The sequence below is a fragment of the Trachurus trachurus genome (assembly GCF_905171665.1).
Source record: "Trachurus trachurus genome assembly, chromosome: 22".
NCBI classification, from domain to species: Eukaryota; Metazoa; Chordata; class Actinopteri; order Carangiformes; family Carangidae; genus Trachurus; species Trachurus trachurus.
In genome coordinates this window covers 15,604,999-15,623,637 of record NC_139907.1, presented here as the reverse complement: position 1 = coordinate 15,623,637, position 18,639 = coordinate 15,604,999, and the positions used below count along the sequence as shown (strand labels likewise).

The 18,639-nt window shown below is 44.8% G+C and overlaps 2 protein-coding genes across 5 annotated transcripts in view; one reads left to right on the top strand and one right to left on the bottom strand.

Annotated features, from left to right (window-relative positions):
* Positions 1 to 12,162, top strand: part of kidins220a (kinase D-interacting substrate 220a) — a 46,229-nt gene extending 34,067 nt beyond the window's left edge. For 2 of the 4 annotated variants that reach the window (XM_083998424.1, XM_083998425.1), the window contains exons 25-33: positions 3,514 to 3,725; positions 3,992 to 4,105; positions 4,731 to 4,790; positions 6,599 to 6,631; positions 7,884 to 8,000; positions 8,237 to 8,335; positions 9,254 to 9,472; positions 10,245 to 10,466; positions 10,877 to 12,162. In XM_083998424.1, coding sequence (XP_083854550.1) covers positions 3,514 to 3,725; positions 3,992 to 4,105; positions 4,731 to 4,790; positions 6,599 to 6,631; positions 7,884 to 8,000; positions 8,237 to 8,335; positions 9,254 to 9,472; positions 10,245 to 10,466; positions 10,877 to 11,773 — 1,973 coding nt within the window. In that variant the 3' untranslated portion in view covers positions 11,774 to 12,162. The remainder of the gene's footprint in view (positions 1 to 3,513; positions 3,726 to 3,991; positions 4,106 to 4,730; positions 4,791 to 6,598; positions 6,632 to 7,883; positions 8,001 to 8,236; positions 8,336 to 9,253; positions 9,473 to 10,244; positions 10,467 to 10,876) is intronic. The other 2 variants (XM_083998426.1, XM_083998427.1) reach the window with 2 other exon arrangements.
* Positions 12,163 to 13,808: 1,646 nt separating this feature from the next.
* id2a (inhibitor of DNA binding 2a) lies at positions 13,809 to 16,331 on the bottom strand. Its single transcript, XM_083998152.1, has 3 exons — positions 15,863 to 16,331; positions 15,464 to 15,524; positions 13,809 to 14,501 (listed from the first exon to the last, which is right to left on the bottom strand). Exons 1-2 carry the CDS (start codon positions 16,214 to 16,216, stop codon positions 15,468 to 15,470), a joined length of 411 nt encoding a protein of 136 aa, XP_083854278.1. The 5' UTR covers positions 16,217 to 16,331; the 3' UTR covers positions 13,809 to 14,501; positions 15,464 to 15,467.
* Between the last annotated feature and the right edge of the window lie 2,308 nt (positions 16,332 to 18,639).

The window sequence follows — 18,639 nt, the reverse complement described above, 5'->3', positions numbered from 1 at the left end:
CAGCATGGAAATGTTGGTGATTTGTTTTTAATGATAAGTGTTTTGCTTCATAAGAGAAAATATGATGTTTATAAATTCCACTCTCACATTGACTGCAGTTGTTCCCATGAGAGCAGAATTCAAAATGTTCTCAAAAATTCAGTTTTTGAGATAAAATTCTGATATTTGCCAAACTTCATCAACCATGACTCCAGAATATTCTCTCTTTTTTTCAGGAAGATTGAAAATGTATTTATCAAGAATTTGATGGTATATGTTTACAGTCAAACGTTTTCATGCACTGTAGGCTCAATTTTTGCTTAATCAAAAATCCGAGAAACAAGTTTTGTGGAGGACGGTCTGGAGATGCTCTGTAGCAAGTTTGGTGTCAATTGAGCAAAAATTGTGGGAGGAGATACATTTTAAAAGTTTTACAGTTATTGAAAAAAACAGAGTGATGGACTTCATAATTTGTAATAAGTTTAAGTGGACAAAAGTTTCAGCAGTATTGAGGCTACATTGTGGTGAAGTTTCAACACTGTAGCATCTACCGTTGGTTTGGTAGGAATTTTTAAAGTTTTTAAATTTAAACGCTTATTGTGCCCCCCCTAGGAGGGGGGGGCACATGTCCTTGGAGTTGAGTGAATCTGGCATGGGGTCGGATGTTTCTGTGAAGTTTGGTGAGTTTTCGCCCATGGGAAGTATGACTTCCTTGGAAGAAGAAGAAGAAGAAGAAGAAGAAGAAGAAGAAGAAGAAGAAGAAGAAGAAGAAGAAGAAGAAGAAGAAGAAGAAGAAGAAGAAGAAGAAGAAGAAGAAGAAGAAGAAGAAGAAGAAGAAGAAGAAGAAGAAGAAGAAGAAGAAGAAGAAGAAGAAGAAGAAGAAGAAGAAGAAGAAGAAGAAGAAGAAGAAGAAGAAGAAGAATTCCTGGGAATACAATAGTGTCCTGGCAGCTGCGCTGCCCGGACCCTAATAATACATCTATATTTGTATAGTACCTTTTAAAGGCACTTTGACATAAGATTCACATTATTTTTGTGCTCAAATCTTTGAGTGAACTGACTTTAACAGAAGCATCACTAGCATCTATGCCAATATTTGCATGTAGTTAGAGCCATTTTTATTTACATGAAGCTTTTCATTTTGTGAATTGAATTTTTTTTTTAAAGACACAAATTCACATTTAATGAATTAAAACATCTTTGTGTAGAAACAGAAACTAAGGTTTGATATATATTTTTACTTTATGTTTAAAAAAGCTGCATACCAGGTGAAGGTTAGGATTAGTAACGCTCCTGCCGTCTCCCAGATCTTCAGCCCATAAATAAATCTCTGTCTCTGCTCAGTTTTTACAATAGCAGGCAGGAGACCATTTTGACTGGTATCCACTGTAACACAGCACAGCTGAGAAGAGATCACACATTCAAGCCTCTCTCTTTTTTTTAAATTGTTGTGATGGAGCTTCTGTAAAGCTTGCTAATAATCATCATAAAAATTGAGTTGCAACCATAATTAACCTTGATCAACGTCTTACACTATGCTGTGTTGCAATGGGTCCTGGAAGGTGCTTGAAAAGATAATGAATTGCACTTAAAACTGTGAGACTCTCAGGTCCAGAGAATTTGCAGTTTTGACTGCATAAATAAGGAGCTTTCAAGGTCACACCAATCAGTCTTAACATTTGGTGAAACTTACACACAGCTATTCAAAGGTGCCTCGACATGTTTCACCGCTTTTTTTTCTCTCTCTGGGTTAGCTCAAGATGAAGCCGTTAGGCTTTTAATGTCAGTGTGATAAGACATGTGTTAGTTTTTATGTCTGTATGTTAAAGGGAGAAAGAGGATAATCATACAGTTAGAGTTTAAAGTACCTCAAAGCAGTGAGTATACAATAGCTTGGAGAAAGAGAGAACTGTCGTCTATGTGATGTGTTGAATTTGGTGCCAGCACATTTGGCAGTGACATTACTCATAACATTGCAGCAGGGTCTGCTGTAAAATCTGCCACTGCAAGGGCTCTCAGAAAACCTCCAGTTTGCTTCTCATTTCCAAACAATCAAATGTCAAGCAGATTTTCACTACAGCACTGTGGGATCGGGACAGCACTTTCCCTCGCTGTCACCAACGTGCTGCACCAGGTTTTTACAGTTTGTAGTTCCAGTGACGTAATACTGCATCAGTATGAAACTGTAAGCTAGAGCGGCGCTGTTCTTTTGCTTCCATGCGTCAGTGTCCGTTCAGTCTATACAGGAGTGTCAATGACGTCTAGTGTGAAGCTGCTGCATCATAGTGTTATGAGACCACAGAAAACACACACACACAAAGTCTGTTCCACAAAGCCGAGCTTGAGTCATGGAGGGCGCAGCTTGACCAGGCTGAACAACCAGACGTCCGGTGTGTTAAGTACAGTCGTTCTCTGCTAACAGCGTACGTATGTGTATGTACCCTCCACCTATCCACATAAAACATGTGTTTATTTGTGTGGGTTTGCTCAAAACTGTAAAGGTTTTTTTCACCTCACGCCACAACGCGTCTCCAGGGAGCGGAAGGTGACCGGCGCTCTTACTCAGTCATCCAGCTCCCTCCACTCCCTCCACGGCCAGTCGCTACTTGGTGCCCAGTGTCCTGTGGCCAGCAAGTGGGCAGTGCTGTCAGTGATACCCGCCCATGAGGCTGACTCACATCATAAGGCCCCCATTGTGTTCACAGGCTGGATTGGGTCTCACTCAGCGTGTCATTCAGCAGCCACTTGTATAACCAGGAGACATTCTGGTGCCTGCTTCTGTTTCTGGTTCTTACTTTCTTGCCAGCCACACAGAGCCACTCTGTTCTGTCTCTGGGCTTATTTAACTTTAATTTGGGAGGTTTTACCAAAGCTCCCTACTCAGCTCCTACTTGACTGAAAGTCACGTTGATTGATGTGAAAACAATTGCGGCGAAGCAGTTTTGCCACAGTGTCTATGGGTTCACATGGTCTGTTTTGTTTGTTTACATGAGCAATTTTTTTTTTTTTTGTCAGGGACAGCGAGGGCCTCTGTGTGCCAAAGTCGTCACATGGCTGGTGCATCATTTGGAAAACACAGAATATCAACATGCCTGCTGGTTTGTGAGCAAACAGAGTAATAGAAATCAAAGTGAGAACTGAATTCACAGTTGTAGGTCGTTGTAATGGTAACATCTGCGCTCCGTTTCTCTCGTTTAGCATTTGGTTGTTTGATTGTCTTCTATTTTGGATCAGGAGAACATGTTCAGGGGACAGTGTTCTTCTTGTATTCCCCACAGTGCCTCAAGAATCAAGGAATTTAGCCCCTGTGTGCGTCGATTGTTTGATATGTATTTTTCTCTGTGGATTCACAACTGTCTAAACTCTCTGGAGATGATGAAATAAAGCTAAATTATTGATGCGTGGGTGGATCTGAAGGGTCTTTATAGTTGTCGCCAAGACATGTTCATCAGCATCACAGATAAACAGTTCCTTCTCTCTTTCTCGCTCTTGTTCTCCTTTTTTGTTAATCTCCCCGGCTCTGTCCATTCTTAGATGTGCGTGCCGCCAGGGAGCAGATGCACTTAGGAGGAGTGACCTATCCCACGCTGCCCATGCAAGAGGCAGTGCCCCGTCCTCAGCCAGGTTATGGCCACCACTCGGCCGCCTGCTCCCCGACAGGCTCCTTCACCGGATCGCTGCCTCCTCAGCCCCACAGCTCCTACTTCAGCGGGATGACGGGCCCGCAGCACCCCTTCTACAACCGGGTGAGACAGAATACACAGACTTGTGTAGATAACAAAGCCCTGTGTATCCACTGTTTACAGAGGAGACCCCAGGTGGCGCTCACTGATCCCCACAACCACAAATAACCACGTAACACTTGGCAGTTATTCTTGATAACTGATCGTTTTATTATCATCATATCTTTTCTCCCCACTGCATTTTTTGTGTGCCTGAGCTCCCTCATATGATTTTATAATTTCTATTTTGTTTTGACGTTTTCTCCTCTCCCCACCCTCCTCTCCTTTAGCCTTATTTCCCCCATCATGTGTATCACCTGCCACGGCATTACCCCCACCATGTTCCCCCATCCTCGCGTTCCTCCATTAAACCATCTGGCCATCCTCAGGACCCCAATGGACTTGTAAGTAGAGATGTAGTGCTACAGCCACTGAACATTTGCTTTCATCTTGGACTCAAACAGATATAATTCTTGTCACACATCATGTAACAACACTGTCTGTGTTATTGGATTGATTGAAGGTGTAAGCTGTTTTTTGTCTTCTATATTACCCCGAGCAGTTTCCAGTTGAGGGATATGTTTTTCCATTTGTAGTAAAAATTTCCCAAATATAATAAAACTTTCAAAGACTCAGGCTCAGAATATAGAGCTATGCATCAGTCAGTGTTTACTATGCTATCAGGTCCATTGTGTCGGCCCACAGCATGCAAAAAGTCTGATTCCCTTTTTTCTTTTAACACCTCCTCCTCTTTCATCTGCCTCTCTCCCCCATGCCTCTCTCTTCTCAGCGTGATGTCATGTGTTTTAACTTTACATTTTCCATTACCTCCTGATGTTTTTAATATCACCCTGTTTCCACTGCTCCTGTGCCCAACCCCTGCCTAGCTCCCGATGCTGCCGGGGCTATTTCTCTTCTCGTTTTACAAGTCCAAACCCAGAGTAAAAGGAGTGAAAGGTTATTCCATAAATTGGGCGGTCATGAACTCAACCTTCATTAGCCTATGTCTCCATTCTGTGCCCATGTCAGGATGTTATTGCAGAGGATGCCAGAGAAAGCCTCCCCTCCTGTCCCTCTGAACCCACCATGGTAACCTGACTAACATGAGCCGGCGTAGAAGCACATGCATTGCACACATACACGTCTACATAGATGTTGTGGAGATCTAGGGATGTGCATATGTGCAACCGCTTCTATATAATCTGCCTGCTGACCTGATGCTTAACCCTCATTTGTCATTTATTGCATTGCATGCTCAAAATGGCACGCCTGTACGTTTGACCGACTGCTTATTTTGATGCTGTGGTTTATAAAAACCGAGAGAACAAATATAGACGATCGCACTTGACTTCTCGCTGCAGATTACGTTGAGTAAATACACAAACTACAGCATATGTAAATATAACATGCCTAGTTTACGTTAACTCTATTGGCAGAAGAGCAGCAGTTTCCCACTTTCTTATGAAAAGTCCTGTAACCCACTTCTGGAGCTACACTGAAAATAGCCAAAATCTCTACACCCAGATATTTGCACGTTTCAAGAGAAGGCAGCCACTATTAGAACAATTTAATGATAACACCATTCAGGAGATTTCTGTGCCACAAAGCCACTTATCAGGGCACTGCCAGCAAGCATTTTAAGGAGCTGTATGAAAGATTTAAATATAGATTAGTATATGATGTTTCTTCCCCCTATCTCCGCTCTGTCTGTATTTCTTGTCTGTCTAATTTTTTTTTAATCCTTTGCTTTAAACCTTTAACACTGTCTTAAATTTTTATATGGTTTTCAGTTCTCACATCATCCCATGCTCCTTTGTCTCCTTCCTTCCTCAGTATAAATTTCCTCAGTTTCCTCTGATTCTGGCTTTTCCATGTACATTAGCCCATCTTATCCCTTTGTGGTTCACACTTTATCTCTTTGTGCAGTGCTCATGTGTGCCTACATTTCGACAAATCTGTGAATGTGGATGTGTGCGCACCCTCGCTCATTTGTGTGTGACTCTATGGGTATGTAAGCGGGCCTAGCCCAGTGTAATTGCCTCGCTGATATAAGTGCGAGTGTGGATTCCACGGCCTGTCGGGATTATCATCATAGCAACTGTTGGGGTTGGCAACACACACACACACACACACATACGCACACACACACTGACAATGAGCCCAGCGCTGGTAGAGCTTATCTCCTTACCAAGACGCTTCCTCCCTCACAGAGCTCTGTTTCCTCTTCCCCATCCTTCTGCCCAGCCCTGAGCTCAGCCCAGCTGTAATTACGGTCTTATCACACACACACTGGGAGGGTTCACATATAAACACACACACACACACGCGCAGACACACCCGCAGACATTTATGTTTTTGCTCACGACCTTAAAACACACACGATCGCAGCCTGAATGGAGGAGCCGTATTCAAGGCCTTAGCTGAATTGAAACTTCTGCTTTTTCTGCACAGAGCAAGAGATGTCTCATTCTCTTACTGGGTCTTTCTCTCTGTCTCCGTCTTGTCCACAATCCATTCTGTCTGCAAAGATTATGACTGTAAAAGCCCGCTGACTCCAGCGAAAACAAAATCTCCTTGTGTAATAATTCTGCTTCCAATAGCCTCTTCTTTTCCAGCCTGACGTGGCTGGCTGGCTGCACGGCTTCTGTTAAGGAGCCGTCTCCTCCCCTGCTGCGAGGCAGATAAATGTCTGTCTGCACTGTTGTCAATGTCTCTCCTGTCCTCTGATGATGAGTTCAACATGTGTGCCGCTTGTCTGTCTTTTCTGTCTTAATTTCTGCCTCCCCCTCTTTTCTTTTCTCGCAGGTACAGCCCCGGCTTTTTTAATGTTTTAAACGTCTGTGTGTATTTTTGTCTGACGATTTGTCTGTCTGCTTCTTTTTTGTCTCCTTATAAAGCATTTAAAGTCGCTGCCTTACAAATTGAAGCAGGTACACCTTCGGTTTCATGGTTCCTTTCATCACTACAGCCAACCCCCTTTTTTCCCATCTTCCACCTCACCATCTCTCTGCTTAATCTTTATCACTAACGCACTGGTTCATTCAGCATGCTGTAGGAAGACTCATCACTTAGACAGAAAAACACAACTGGAGGTCCTAGCCTCTCTGTAGTAGTCCAGTAGATTCACTAACATAGTTTCATTCTAAAGAAACCTCTTTACCATGTGGACATGAACAGTAGTTAAACTCTCTGAGTGCCAGTTTTCATCCTCTTGCCCACCACTACAGAAAGTTGGCACCTACTATTGTGTACTGTATTGTGTGAGCTGCTTATTTTTTTTGTCTAACAACCACTCACGGTCCAACTAAGCTCTGCTCTCCTCTCCCTCGAAACCAAAAACAAAGCCAGGGGGCTTAGGCTGAAGCCACGTCTTAATGGTGTTAATAGCTGGGAGAGAGCAGAGATGACGAGGGAGGGAGTGGGAGGAAGAGATTGCGAGGGAGAGACAGAAAAAAAACAGAGTGATGGAAAAGAGAGCAGGAGGTCAGTGCAGGAGGCTGCGAGGAAAGGAATGTGAGAAAGAAGGAGGAAGGGAGGGTGGGAAGGAAGGAAGGAAGGAAGGAAGGAAGGCAGGAAAGAGGGAAGTTAGAGTGAGAGTTCAGAGAGCGAAGAAAGGGAAGGGAGGGGGCGGAGGAGGGTGGATGAGGTTTGTTTAGTTAGTGTGCCAGCGGGGTGTCATGTAGACTGTCTGTGAGGCCTTAGACAGCGTCAACACGCCGCTGGTATTAGTCACATCCAGCCTCGGAGCTCCTTGGCGGCCGACCGCCTCAGTTGAGGCTCGGGGCTCAAGAGCGGCTCACAGACTTACAGACTCCAACCCTTAAGTGTTGCGCACACACTTTACTTGCTTATATATACACTGAGAAAAAGAATAAGAGCAGGTAACAGTGTATTTGGATAGGTTGGCGGCTTTGTTTACTTTTACACTTACACTGTGTGACTGATAGAGAGAGTTACTGTGTGGGATTGTGGTTTTGCACCTCTGTGTGCCTCGCGGTAACAGGCCTGCACATCTCCTTGCCAGGAATTGTTGCTTGTTTTGCCCTAATCAATAGGTTTAGGAGTGATGGTTTGCTCTAACAGAGTGTGCGAGTTTGCCCTGGAAACCTTAACTCACGCAAAAAAAAAAACTCCCACTGAATAAGTTGTCTGTCTTCTAATTAGATATGCGTGTTTGTGTAGGTCTCTCCTGCAGTCCTGCTCAGCTCGATGAACACAGACGCAGTGTGTGAGCGTCTTAAACAGATGGATGGAATCGACCCCAACATGCTGCCTCAGTACACCGCCACCATCAAGAAGGTGTGTCCGCTAATAACATTCAAAATTTGATCCATATCTCTATTAAGCATGATTGAGCTCCGTGATTAAGTGGAAAACACTAACACGGTTTTTTGATACTTTTGCAGATACTTAGTTTTAAATTATTTTGCAGCTTCTCTCCTTCGTCTCCTAACGTGATTGTGTAGTTCACCTGATTCTAATTTACACACACTGATAACTTCAATCAGTGAATAAAATCAGTCCTTCCGTTGCAGGCTAATATAAACGGTCGGGTGCTGTCCCAGTGCAACCTGGACGAGCTGAAGAAAGAGATGGAGATGAACTTTGGTGACTGGCAGCTCTTCAGGGGAATGGTGAGAATGAATCAGTCTCTTGTTTGCTGCCATAACAAAATGTTGCTAAGTGGGCATGTGTAACAACTTGAGTTTCAATGAGATAAAACATTTTTATCAACTGAGTCAAATTGAAAGAACTGAGCCATCAGGAGATAAATGATAAAGAAAGCATCAGTCCACCCACAACTATGAAACCTTCATCATTACTCTGGAAAAAAAAGGTCTGAAACAGATTCACAATAGCACACATTCTCCTCTGTGATACTTTGCAGACACTTAGCCTGCCAGGGCCTTCCTGTTGATATATGTCAGCTCTTGTTTATTCCAAAAAGAAGCAAGACAGCATCACATAATACGACATCTTGTGCTCCGCTGAGATATTAGGAAGGGAGATTTTATAATCCGTATTACGAGAAGGGCGCTAGTCATTCAGCCAGGAGTCCAGTCGGCTGAGCCGGAGCTGAAATCACTAACACATGTAGCCGGCTTCACTTCATCAAATGTCAGTCTGTGCTGCTAATACCAGACCAGAGCCCCAGATTGGTCATGTTTTACCGGAGATCTGATGCAGAGCTCACACAGGAGCAGCAGGAAAGTGCAGCAGCCTGACTGCTCCATGTACTAACTAGTGTTGTGTTGCCAGGATGCAGCCAGCGCAGCCATCTGGTTCAAGATGGCTGACTGATATCTGGATGAAGGGAGTTTATTGTCGAGGAGGAGTGGACAGCTGAATAGCTCTACTTAAGGACCAGCTCACAGATCTCCTCTCACAACAAGCACATGCTTTTGTTGTTGTTGCTGCCTAACATACTTGTTGTGTATATCACATGCTCTTTAAAAAAAAAAAAACATGTTTACGACTGACTCTGACTCCTGAAACACAGATCAAATGAATCTTCACTCTGAATTACCGAGTTGTGGTGCTTTTTTTTTCAGGTGATGGAGCAGCGTCATGCTGAAAGCCAGGCTCTGATTCAGGATGAGTCCCGAGCTGTTAGCGAGCAGGGCAGCAGCGTGCATCACGCCGAGCCCAGCAGACGCTCAGCGGGAGCCCAGCGTGAATCCGGGGCCTTCAGCCTGAACCTCAGCTTCGAGGAGCTCAGTGGAGCAGGGCTGGAGGAGCCTCCCAGACACAGCAACAACACACACTGGCCGGTCAGTCTTCCTGTCACATGTAAACACACGGCTGGTGGCAGATACGATCACACACATCCGACACGTGTATGCACATTTTACTAACCCAATATAACATGTGCAAAGCAGATAAGCGGTGTAAAAGCTGCTGGTGCAAGCATACGTGCGAGCGTGTTGCACTCACATACGGGAATCGCAAGGTCACACACCCCAAACTGTCACATGGCCACGTGTCGTCTGCAGCGAGCAGCACCCATTTAGCCAGTGTGTTAGTGACCTCAGTGGTTTCACATTAATGTGGTTTTGAGTGAGAACAGAGAATAGCAGAGGAAGCTCATGGCGCTCTTAAAGATGGCAGAATTAAAAATACACACACACACACGCTGCAGTGCACCAAAATGTGTCAAGGGGCCCCCTGTTTGTTATTTTCACCTTCCCTATTCCCAATTTGCAAAATCTCCGAGACACGGGCAGACACTCACACGTAGACAGCTGGCTCCGCTGCTATTTTATATGATCTCATTTTGTGATGCGTTTCAAATTCAAATCATCCGACGCTGAAAACACACCACCGCTTTCATTGCCACTCGCTCTGCGTTCTTTTGCCAGCAACTTTTTCACTGTATCCAATTTTCATATCCTGAATCTTTCATTTGTCACTAATGTAACCGCCACATTTCTACATTTATTAAACCGAGGCGTCACGCAGCGTCGGTTAACAGCGTCAACGTATTCCTTAACAAGCTCACATGATGTTTTACGCACCAACCCCAACCCCTGCTTGTCTTGTCAGGTGGCAAATCACCGCACCTCAAGCATGTCCAGCCTCAACTCCCAGGAATCCTCTAATGACATCTGCAAGCTGACAGACAAGCAGCAGGCCGAGTATCGTGATGCCTACAGGGAGTACATCGCTCAGATGGCCCAGGTGGAGATGTCCGGCGGTGGGGGGGAGAGGCCCGTGCAGCCCCACCCCGGACAATTCCTGCAGGCTGCCAGCTCAGAGGACAAAGCGGTGGGTGGACAGTCACAAGTACACTGTCAAGTTTTTCTCAACAGATCACTGACGCCATACATACTTAAATCAGATCAGAGCGGAGGCTCCCGCTGGCAAATTGCGGGAAATGGCCTTGTGGTAACTGTTGTGTAGATGAAATTCTGAGGTCAGTTTCATGTCATGTTATTCAAAAAAATGTGTTTTTAAATGTTTTATTTCTTTGGCCTGTGCAACGGCAAAGCTCTCACTCTGGGCCGGGACAGGGGAAATCTCTGCTCCTTGCATTTCTTGATCATTGGCTTATAGTCTTTATTTTTCTTGGCTAATAAGGAGAGACACGACTCCCCTTTGCAGAGGCCTCTCTGCCAATAGCACAGGATACTGTATATTTTCATGTTGTTCTCATCAAATTCTTCTCCGTCCCTCAGGCCAAGGAAGGAGTTGACCAAGATGGCCGCAAGTCCTTCACCAAGAGAGGCTCAAAGACGAGCGATGCCACAGATTTCCCCTCAGGGACCGATGCCCAGACCCTGGACCCCATCAGTGAAGAGGACGAGAAGCTGGACCACAGCTCATCCTCCAGGACTCCTGGCACCAGGAAGAAGGGAGCTGGAGCATATTACCACAAACTTCCCAACGATGAAGACTCAGGCCCAGAGGAAGCAGACAACACCACACCTCTTCTCCACAGAGAGGACGAAGGAGGCGCTCCGTCTATCGGGCTGCTGACCAAGCCTGGCTTCCTCGACGAAATCCTCCTGGATAAGAAGGAGTCGTCCGACTCAGGGATGCGCTCCAGCGACAGCTCCTCCGACCGCTCCCTGGAGGAGGCCGAGGGAGACGACGCTCTGAAGCCCAGTCCCATTGAACTGGAGCTGGAGGGGCTGGTGAAGAAGAGAGGCCTCCTCCCCAGCAGCCTGAGCGGCCTGCAAGACGCGACGGTGGCGCGAATGTCCATCTGCTCCGAGGCTCCGTCCGAGGCCAGCCTGATGGCCAGCAGCCCCGATGAAGGGTGGCCGTCCAGCGGGGTGAGCAACCTCAACCGCACCGCCAGCAACACCACCCTTAACAACAACACAAGCAGCCCATCTGACACCACCACCAACACCAACACCAACAACAGCCAGCAGCAGCAGCAGCAGCAGCAGCAAGCTAACATCACAGGCACACAGTCCTCCACCTCCTCCTCCGGCTTCAACGAGTCGCCAGCTGTCATCATCACCCCCGGCAGCAGCAGCAGCACTGCCAACACCACGGCTGCCACCATCCACAACCAGAACCTGCGCACCATCAGCCTAGGAGATGAGAGGGAGAGTGTCCTCTAAGGAGCCATATGTGTGTGTTATTCTGAGAAGGGTCGGGTTGTAGGCCGTTGTTCTTGATGTTGTTGGTCCAGATAATCATGATGTTGATGTTGTGATGCCTTCAAAAGCATTAGAGTAGATCTGTGTTCTGCTGTTAGGTAGAAAATGTAGGAAATGTTGGCTTTGGATCAAAAGAAGTGAGATTAAAAGCTTTAATTAGTTGTGGTTTGTTGAACACAAGCACAAATTTGATACATCCGTAATTACATTTGAAATGTAACGACACCAAAAGGTTTCAGTCAGGTCAAATTGGAAGAGCTTTAACTTCTTCGTGTTTCAAGGCTTTTGCTGTCCCGTGTGTTTGGATAGTTAGTGTGATGATGAAATGTTAAATGTTGTGGACATCACATGTTACAGGAAAAATAAATGTTGCTTCAGGAAATGTAGCCAGGAGTGGAAATAGCCAATGTTACAGACTAGACGCCTTTGTCTCAGATGTGCTTTGTGCGGTGCGTAGTAGTTGGTTACAGTAGACGACGGTGTACACAGTGGTACAGTGTGTTGTTGGTCATGTCTGTGGTAAAAAGAAAAAAGTGCATGCACCCAACCCCAAAGTGGGTAATTTTTTTCCAAAGTTCCTAGTGAAACTGTGTTCAATCAATAAAACATTTTTGACTTTGCAGACCCTTAAATTCTGTGTTGTTTTTTTTCTTATTCTGCGCCATCACGCAGGAAAATGAGCTGTGAATTGTGTGTTTCAGGTAAATAAAATACAACACTTCAGCTCTAAGTCTTCTGTTTAACCATTTGATGTTTTATCTTTCGCAGTTGAATGGAAAACAGTGACAGTTCAGTGGAGGACGTCATAGGAAGATGTGATATTGCCCGACAGATGGCGCACTCCGCATACAAACGTGCCGGACTCTGTCAGTGTTGTGAATTACTGAGAGTAACAACTTCAGCTCAGGGACTCTAAAAGTTGGGTGCTGCGACCTGCTGAGGAGTTTTAAAGGTATTTTCTTTTAACGGTAAATAAATCTTTATTAGATTTCATACTTGGATTAATTTTCACGTGGTGAAGAGTGAGCTCACACTTGGTGTAAATTGTCTCCTGGGGTTAAAACATCAAATTTGGGTCTGTAGCCTAATGGGCGGGTTTGTTTGTATAAGTATGTGAGGACCCGTAGTGAACTGTTGTGAAGACGATGATGATTGACAGGTGGTGTTTTACTACAGGTCAGCAACTGTGTCGGTCATGACACAGTCCTGTGACAGCCTCTCGTCACATGAGGTTAGATATGTTTGTCAGAGGGGCCTGACCCCGCCGTTATTTACCTTAATGCGTTCATATTACCTGGATAATTTGTTTGGCAACAAACAGCTAAGTTTACTGTCCCTAGGTGCTCCCTCTGCCCCTGGGTGTAACTCAGAGAAAGTCACAGTTATCTTGTCCATCAAAACGACATAAGATCAATTCTTTTGAGAAAGAGGCACATTTGTTGACGGAAAGCGATAGACTAAATTAGACTTTGGAAAAAAAAGAGAGATTAATAACCCCAAAATATACGCTTTACCATCCCAATTTCACCTCAAGTTAAATTTCCATAATTGTCTACTTAAAATAAAAATGAAAAAAAAAAAAAACATAGCCTACAGCCCAGTACGTTAATGGCTCAGGCTGTCACGCTAAACCATTTAATCCTATTTACTTTACATAGCATGTGAGAAAGTAAAAGTGAAGCCAGTGCGCCCTAAATAAGCTTTTATGCAACTGTTTGCCCCCAGGTCGTGTTGAAGCTCTGTTTCTATGGGTCACACACACACACACACACACACACACACACACAGCAGGTCTGATAAGGACACTTTGTTGTAGGATTTGTTTAAGTGCGTCACATGTTACTGTCCATATACTTGTACGAGGTGGAAGGCAGTCAGCTGGATGCACAGCTGGAGAAAATGAATTTACGCCTTGTTTTGACGTTTCCTGATCCACTGACACTGACCCCCCCTCCCCTCACCTCCCCCACACACCCCCAAATGAAACATGTTCAGCTTGTGTTTTTGATTTATTTTTGTATAAAAAAGGTACAATTTACATTACTTTTATAAAAAGTTTCAGCATAATTAAGTACAACATTACACTTTTGCAGAAGTTTCAAATTTCTGCAACTATACAAGATAAACTCCCGATAAGAGTTCACACGGTTTCATTCTTTTCATTTCAACTTTTTTTTTTTTAACAACGTCCAGTCCTTCATGTGCCAACAATTCTGACAAGACGAGACTAAACTTTTTACAGTAACTAACCAAGTTGTCTTTTCTAAATCACGTTCCCACCTCCGCAAAAAAGCGAAGACTTCAACAAGGAAGAGGAGGGGGGACAGGGGTGGGTGAGGGGGACAGGGGTTGGGGAAATAATCCTTGTGACAATAATCTCGTTTTTCCTCCCACTGTCGGGAATATAACGCGCCTTCCATTTCCAGAAAGGACCCACAAATAAAAAGTCTTAAGTTAAATAATAATGAAGTGTCCAAACAGAAAAGCACATCACATAAGATTGTCCCATAATAACCAAAAAAAAGTCTCTTGATTTCAGCGTCAGAAAAAAAAGAAGGTAAAAAACAAAACAAAAAAATCCAGGCCTGGAGGACAGAGGTTGGATGGGTGGGTGGTGTTGGTGGTGGTGGGGGGGGAAAGTCCTGCTCCCCAGGTCCTGTGTGTGTGTTTTTGCGTCTTGACCAAACACCTGCAAAAGATTGAGAAAGAGAGGCGTGTTTAGAAAATGCAAACAGGGCAGAGATCCGGACAGACTGGCGCCAGGGAGGAAGCCGCAGTTTTTAACATTTAACCAAACACTCCCAATACTAAGCAAACCCTGCGCTCCAGATGTACACACACACACACACAGTCAGGCATAGTGAGAGGGAAGGAGAAGAGAGGACACACACATACACACACTTTTCGCACAACTTCAACCTACAATCTGGGGAAGAATCAGCGTAATTGCCGCTCAGCTGGCGCCTACCCACTTCTTGTACCAATTATGTGCAGACATCGTAGTAGCAGTAATCCAAACAGCCATTATTTTTCCTGTTGCAGATGCTCTTCATTATAGACACAAGAGGATATAATACAACCCTGACGACTGCTACTTATGTACAGTAACCCAAGCAGCCCTGCAGCGCAAAAGCCTCCATTTTTATTCCAATCCACAAAAAAACTAAACTAAACAAAAACCTCCAATAGCTAAATAAATATCTGTCTTCAGACACAGCAGATGAGTCACAGAATTATTTGATTATAAGGCGATAAATCTGTGGATCTGGGTCACCTTACTGACACACAAGTCCTCAGGAAGCACATGCGGCTTGTTGACTAAATGTTGCGTTCAAAGTCGCTACTTTGATTAAGAAATAAATGTAAACGAATATACCATAATATGATCAAAAAACTGCATTAAAGTCGGTCCAACTGTCCGCGCTTTGTCCATAAGTGACGCCCCAATGTTGCAGCACCAAAAATAAATAGAAAACACATTGGGACCATTACAGCAACGTGAGACGTTCAAGCACATTAGCAGGGAACAAATGGATTGGTAAATGGTAATTCTAACCCATTCTGCTCCAGCAGACTGGGAGACAGGCTGTAGCGGAGCCTTGAGAAGCCCTGGACAGAATGCAGCAGCAGACATGAGGACAGCCTACTTACCGCTTTAACGATGCAGAGTCCGGCTGTCATCTGTCATCAGCTCTGATGGCAACTCCGGGGACTGAAAACAAACAAACAAACAGACCAAATGTTAATTCCTTTTTTTACGCAGCATCTGATTTAGATGTGGCTGGCGTTTGCAACAGTGTTTTTATGTAGGTCGAATCTATCCCTTCTCATCTGATTGTGAACACAAAAGAAGAAAGAAAAAAAACAAGAGAAACATGCCATTTTCCCTTTTTCCAACAAGCCATTTTGTGCGAGTTACGCATAGGCTACAAAGGCGCAACGGCTATGCGCACAAATAAAAAAAAAAAGAAAGAAAACCCCACTCCACAACACACCGGGTTGTGTGTTTTTTTTCTAATTAGGATGCTTATTTAGCTACGGCGTAATTACCTGTAATGACAAGATGCTGATATCTGTGTTGAGGGTGGTGAGGGGGGTCCTGGAAGGAGCCTGCCCCGGCCGCGCAGGGTGATGCAGGCTGGTTAGTGCGACACTGGAGTCCAGCGCAATCTGAAGGTCCAGGATGTAGTCGATGACATGCTGCAGGATTTCCATCTTGCTGACGTTCTTGTTCTGGGGGATGCTGGGCACCAGCTCCTTCAGCTTGGAGTAGCAGTCGTTCATGTTGTACAGCAGGCTGAGCGGGTCATCCACCGGGGTCTTGCTCCGAGAGATTCCCAAGGAGTGCTCTGATAAATTCGCGTTGTTTTTCCGGAAGGACCGCACGGGGCTTATTGCTTTCATTTTGTCAATGTTGAGGTGAGCGAGAGGATTTTTTCTTTCTCTTTGCCTGTGTCGGTTTCTTTGCTTCTTTTTTTTCTTTTCTTTTAGTCCTGTTAGAGCCAGACGATCAGCGATCAGACTGGATTACTAAACTGTCAGTGCGCTTTATATAGGCAGCAGGCTGGGCATGCGACACGGGCGGGTCAAACGCGCTGATTGGGAGCGGTCACGATGTCACTCAGCGCCGCTCTCCTCCGCCATTGGCATCTTAGACCTAAAGTCCCGCCCTTTCTCCTCCGCGTTACCAGTGGCAACGCGAGTTGGAGGCGGAACCCAGAGGGCGCTTCAGCAGCTCCGGTGGGCAATTTGGAAAATTAAGCCCTTACCTGTTTCTGATCAAGAAAATGAATGATACGCATGGTTGTCAATTGACTATGGCAAGGTGTGAGCACGCGCCCTGCACTTTTTTACCTACACGGTTTGAATGTGGTGATCGTGTTGTTTTGATAACGAAAGATCAGGCACAAATGCGTTTGGAAAACACACTTAAAATCTAAAGATGAGCAGCCTGACTACAAACTAATCCACAGGCTGCATGTACAGAAGCTCCTGTCTAATAACTTATATGACGGACTGAACAATAACACACACCACCATCCCATGATCGTTTATTGATCTAGTTGCATTACTAGTTTGGTTGAGGTGCGTTTTTTTTTTGGCGGTGAGGAGCAGGAGCAGGAGGTGCCATACCAGGCGCTCCTGATGATTCTTAATTCACAGCAGCCCCGGACCGGTGTGAAGGCAAGATGCAGAGTCTGAGACTGAGAGGGAGCTTCCAGCAGGGGAATGTGTGAGTGGCAAAGACCTGGAGCAGCTTCCAGCAGGAAAACGGTCAGAGAGAGAGAGAGACAAGAAAAATAGTGTCGAGTGTCTTTTTTACGCACGAGGATAAACGTGTGCCTGTGCACTGAAAGAGCTTGTTGGATGTGTTTGATGGATACTGGTCCGAAGTGTGTGTGTGTGTGTGTGTGTGTGTGTGTGTGTGTGTGTGTGTGTGTGTGTGTGTGTGTGTGTGTGTGTGTGTGTGTGTGTGTGTGTGTGTGTGTGTGTGTGTGTGTGTGTGTGTGTGTGTGTGTGTGTGTGTGTGTGTGTGTGTGTGTGTGTTTCCCTGATTGACGCACATATTTTTGGTGTATCAAATTTTGCACAGTTCAATGTGCTGTGAAATGTGATTATCCAAACATTTAGACATGGTGCGCCACAGTGCCGATCAGAAGATCAATAAATAATGAGTTGATCTACAAGTTCAGAGTTGTTTTTCCTACTCATCCACTTGTGTTATAAGAAATATAACAGTTCATCTGTGTGTGTGTGTGTGTGTGTGTGTGTGTGTGTGTGTGTGTGTGTGTGTGTGTGTGTGTGTGTGTGTGTGTGTGTGTGTGTGTGTGTGTGTTCTACTCTGACATGACTCTGTTGTGGCTTTAATTGTCAGTGCATCAGTAAGGGTCGCGTGCACCCCGGTGTGTTAATTGTCAGCTGTGTGTCAGAGCTTCGTTTTTAGTCACGGCCCCTCAAATGTGGCTTTCATACCTGAGCACGTGAAGAGAAAGAGCTGATTAACTACTATTGACACTTTAATGTTTTCAGAATGAGTCATTTAGTTGTAGGAATTACACGCTTCATTCTTCAGCTGGAGGTGATGGGGATATGAGCTGCTCAATGCTGCGCAAACTAATTGCCCCCAGGGACAGCTATGATGGTGTTTAATGGTGTTTTACAATAAAACAAAATAAAATAAAAATAAAGCTTTAATGTGAGTTTTCCTTAATAATATCAAATCGATGCATTTTTTTAAGAGGGGAGGAGAAGGGCGCAGGATGGACACACTGGGGAGAGGCAGAGATGATCACTTTAATGTTTATTTCTATGAGTGCATCTTGCAGGACAGTTGAGCTGAGAGACTCGTTCAGGCGATCCAGTGTTGTGGACACAGTGTGGAGAGAGAGAGAGAGAGAGAGTCTGCAGAGCAGGTATGTACAACACAAACAAGCGATGATCGATGATTGTGAGCAGAGATCGCAGGAAAGCAAAAGTTGCTGTAACATATTATAATGTGTATAAAAGTGTTTCTGCGTCCGATAATATATAAGCATGCTGAAAAATATCAGTAATCGTTTAGCAGTATATATTTGCAAGACAATCCAGCAAAAACACCATCTGTGTCTTTGTTTTTACGCGCAGTTCTATTCACCAGCTTCTCCTTCAGCTGTCTCACGATCCTATTAGTTTTCTCTCTTTTTTTTCTTATGCATTTCTAATATAATCTGCAGCTCCTGCAGTCTGTGTCCACATCTGGTGCAATAGGATTTTTCCATTTTCTCTCCTTCTTCCCTTCGCTCCCGCAGCTGTGTACATTTCGCGCGACGCCCCTCTGACTGATGCCT

Excerpts from the sequence above, each read along its gene's own strand:
- id2a (XM_083998152.1), bottom strand. The coding sequence starts at position 16,216 with ATGAAAGCAATAAGCCCCGTGCGGTCCTTCCGGAAAAACAACGCGAAT. Across the intron at positions 15,525-15,862 it reads TCAGCATCTTGTCATTACAG|TCCCCGGAGTTGCCATCAGA; the intron begins GTAATTACGCCG and ends GTTTGTTTTCAG.